This window comes from Toxotes jaculatrix, chromosome 18, assembly GCF_017976425.1.
Source record: "Toxotes jaculatrix isolate fToxJac2 chromosome 18, fToxJac2.pri, whole genome shotgun sequence".
In the NCBI taxonomy this organism is placed as follows: domain Eukaryota; kingdom Metazoa; phylum Chordata; class Actinopteri; family Toxotidae; genus Toxotes; species Toxotes jaculatrix.
The window spans coordinates 7,519,370-7,523,637 of record NC_054411.1 but is presented as its reverse complement, the minus strand read 5'-3'; the positions used below and the strand labels follow the sequence as shown (position 1 = coordinate 7,523,637).

The following is a 4,268-nucleotide window of genomic DNA, read 5'->3' as shown; positions in this document are numbered from 1 at the left end:
AGAAACAGGAATTTTCTATTGCCTGGTGGATTTGCCTAAATTAGAGAGCTTTACAAAGTGGGATGACCTTTCAAATTAAAGATAGCAGTTGTTCAATAATAAATCTCATTGTTTTAAATAATGGTTTTTAACCAGGTGTGGCTGCTTGTGAACTAACCGAACTGTCCAGTCTTGCACTGTCAGCAGTCGGTGACCTCTAACCTGAGATGATTCAGCCTCAAGCTCTATCTCCAGCTCTCACTGGTCAAGCTCCAGCCTGAACAAGTATTAGCTCTGCTGCAGTTCTGGGATGAGATAAGACTGACGGTGGAGATAACCTACCCTGGTGAGCAAAATCCTAACTCCTTGAACCTGTCAGGGGTGCTGTAATGTTGAGGTATGTTTACTTATTGCTGTGAAGTTCAAAGCTCGAATATGTCCTACAGCTTCAAGCGATTTAGTCAAACCTCTGATCTTCACTGTCAGGTGAAAGTTAACATGGAATCTATGAGCGAAACACTAACGCGTAAATAGAGAAATATGTGAAATATCATCATCATCATCATCATCAGAATTAGTACAATGATGACCCTCACTGTATTCAATCACTGAGACATCTTGTTCAAATTTTGTTTAATCCTAAAATGCAGTGCCTCTTGTTATAGTCTCTGCGGATAATAAATTTGCCTTCACTGGTTAGATCTGCAACAATCAGGAAACTGACAGGTTACCAGGTAAGAGTGCTGTGCTCTACATCACTTCTGTGGGTAATGACCACCCTCAAGAAGTGAGACCTAACAAATTATCGCTAGTAATAAATGTGATTTATGACGAAGTCTTATGCAGGCGTACCGCTCATCCATGCGTCCCAGGACACCGTCCTATGGGAGGGAAGAGGCGGAGGAGATGGAGAACAGAGGGAGGGAGTGATGGTGAGAGGGAGAAATTGAATGAGAGGGACAGAGCGATACTTAGAGGAGCCATCACAACAAAACTTCTCCAACAATCAAGAAAGTGGAACTACTGACTGGCTTCTCTGCTTTTCTCTCCGCATGGCTGCTTTGTTCCCGCAAATATAACTTGTGCAGTATAAACTTCTGTTTGCGGAGGCAGAGGGGGGTCTCCGCTTGGAAAGATGGACCATTTAACAAGGACCAGGTCGCGCAGGAGAATATCGCTGTTTCTATTGATCCTGCTTCACGTAACGACGACACAAGCTGGTAAAGTATCTAGTTGAACGGCTGCAGTGAAATAACAGAGTTATGCACTTGCTCTAGTTGTTAGAATAAGTAAAGCTTTCCACAGAAGTCCCATCAGTGCATTCTGTAAATGATGCAGTTTCCCTTCATCTAGGTTTCCATTACTTTTTTATTTACTTTTTTCCAGACGCCTTCATTCATCTCTTGGCCCCCAGCCAACATAAAGTTGTTAGAGCAGAAGCATAATCTTTACTCTGTCTTTTACGGTTCACTTTGGATCCCGGTGTGTGTGAGAGGCTGATATCTGTGCTTTGAATCTGTGAGAATGTTTTGGTGATGCTGCTACTTGCCCCGCAGAGTCGCTTCAGGCGGGGATTAAAACTATGAGCTGGCTCAAATGACCGTTTTTTTTAGAAGTTGTCGGAACGTTTCAGAACTCTGCAAATGATTCGCAATTATGTATCAGCTATTTTTTGATTATGCATCCATATTAATTATCCGCGTCAGCGCACAAGGAGCGCGTTTTGATTGATTCAACATATCCTGCTCCAGCTTGCATTTTAATTGAGCACATTTCCTCGGTTTGAATGTGAACGTGCCCCTCCTGTGTCAGGTGTGCTTGTAAGACTTGCAGCGACCTCAGGAGATGTATGATGTCATGTTTGAGTTTGCTTGTGACCAGCGTCGGTTTACTGTGAAGAGGTTTAACGTTGGCTTGAGAAAGAGGTGAATGGCTGAACGCCAACCGGACTGAGTAGATTAAAATTCCTGTCATGGATCTGTTTAATGTGCCCTCTGCTCACAGAGATCTTAAGTGAAGGTGATTAGCACGAACTCTCTTACTGCTTTAGTTATGATTATTCTGGCACACTTAAACATTTTACAAGCTTTATTTCAGGCTTCTGCTACAGGTCATATTTTAGACTGTTGTCTTTTGGGACGGCAGTGACTCACTTCTTAATTATCCACCTGCAAGAAGAGGGCCTGGTCTCAGCTGTGTCTGTCTGTCTTTCACAGTGTCCCAGTGTCCACATTTGCTGCAGTTTCAGGCTTACTCATTAAGTTGTGCAGTCATTTTAAGACCTCCTTGTTCCCAAGATAGCCAGTAACAACCAGGTTGTGCATATATACTGTATGCCATTTGGCTCACTGCTATCTGTCACCTACACAGGCCTCCATGCCCTGTGGCCATGTCCTAAGTATCTTTAACCGGCAGCAGACTATTTCCTTACAGGTGCTGCAGTTTGGAGACTCCCTGATGGAGTGACATGCCTTAACAGCAGGAGGTAACCCTGTGATGCTTAAAGATGTGTCATTTTCACGTGTGGCTTTCCACATGCACCCACGTTATGGCTGGCAGGATGTGCTGGAATTCATTGGCTGAAATAAAGCAATGGCAGGAGGAAGTGAGCCAACTGACATAATTACATTCAAGTGGCACAGCGGCTGTGGTGTCCACTGCTCTCTAATGAGGACCTGTGAAGTGTGAGGCTGAGATGATTTAAAACTGCACAGGACATGTTTCGGTGCTGATATTGCAGTCTTAGATATGTGCATGTGGCTGATAATGCATTTATGCCTCTGAGTCTATGAGTGTTTATGTGTATTACTGTGAAAGAATGTTTTCCCATATGCTTTCTGTGTGTGTTCGAGAGAGATGAGAGAGTACTTTGTAGTCATGTTTGCTGACAGGAAGTGAGACATTCTTGCACACGTTCACAGTTAGTTTCACTTAGAATCCTCTGTTCCTTTGCCTTAACACATTTTCATTCAGTGTTCTTTTCCTTGTGGGTCTGGGAATAGGGAGTGTTTGTTTTTATTTTATATGCCTTATCTCTTCATTTACATCATCTCACTCCTCCTGCTTATGCCTTAATCCTTCACTGGTTCTATGACAGAGGAGAAATTGTGCATATAGCCCCCTCACTGTTTCCCGTTTGATCCAGCTGCCTTGCCAATCCTGCACCAGACTCCCAAAGGACGATGACAAGCCTTGTTCTCCTTTGATCCAACAACAAATTAGTGGCAAATGAAAAAGGCAGCTGAATTTAGCAGGATAGAGAATAGGAAAAAAGGAATTTTATGCCCGTTACAGCTCTAGTGTCTTCCTCTGTTATGTGAGTTTGTGTTTCTCTAATGGAAACCTTAAACATCAGAAGTGCCAGAGATGCTGATGTCTGTCCCTAGTTGCTGATGCTGCAAGTGTCACATCAAACAGCTTCTCAGACTTTTTGATGAGGCAAACTGTTTGGAATTCTCCCAAGTCTTTAATATGTAGAAATTATTCTTAAACACTCCATGGTGCAACTGCAATCTATAGTATTCAACACACATCTGGCAACCAGAAACTCGGTAACTCCCTTCCCCTCAGGCTTCTATGGCTCTGTGCTTCTGATCACTGGATGCTTCAAGCAGATTTCTGTGGGCCTAGTTGGAGATGCTTCCTGTAGAATTGCAATGAGCAGACATCAGACGAGCAGACTTCTTTTCAGTGTCCCACTACATGTCATCTGCCTCTTCATCCCAGTTTATGAGCCACAGAAAAGTTTTATCATACTCATCCATGCACATGTCAGTTAGAGGTCACAGAGGTCACACAACGTCCCTACTAAAACCTCTGTAGGCTGTAGGTGTGTGTAGCAGGTAGTGTGATGATTTTGGCAGCACTGGTGTTAGATTCCATAATAGCTGCCTCAGTGTTATGATGTCTGAGAAACTAAATGATGGCTTGGGTTTGAAACATGAATGGGCTTGGTCATGTGTACTCTTGCATGTTTGTATCTGGGTAATCCTCTGTGCCTGAGGTGGAAATGCTGTAAATACACGTGTGCATAAGGAATTGTGTTTGTGCACTTGTGTTTGTAATTGTTGTGGTGGTGTGTTTCATATTTATGAAGACAGGAGTATGAGAAAACATCCTCCGAAAATTAAAGAGGGCTCAGTGGATTGGACTAGGTTAAGGGGCAATGTTTGGGATGCAGTGGAGATTATGGTTGGAGAATAGATTCACTGTAGTAAAACAATGTCCTCACAAATATAGTAATACAGATGTGTTTTTCCATGTGTGTTTGCGAAGAGTACTTACCCAGT

General features: G+C 43.1%; 1 protein-coding gene across 4 annotated transcripts in view; it reads left to right on the top strand.

Annotated features, from left to right (window-relative positions):
* Positions 1 to 232: 232 nt before the first annotated feature.
* col5a3a (collagen, type V, alpha 3a) overlaps positions 233 to 4,268 on the top strand; it is a 46,847-nt gene continuing 42,811 nt past the window's right edge. For 3 of the 4 annotated variants that reach the window (XM_041061693.1, XM_041061692.1, XM_041061691.1), the window contains exon 1: positions 963 to 1,199. In XM_041061693.1, the coding sequence (XP_040917627.1) occupies positions 1,115 to 1,199 (85 nt within the window). In that variant the 5' untranslated portion in view covers positions 963 to 1,114. Of the gene's footprint in view, positions 326 to 962; positions 1,200 to 4,268 lie in introns of those variants that run through there. The other variant, XM_041061690.1, reaches the window with a different exon arrangement.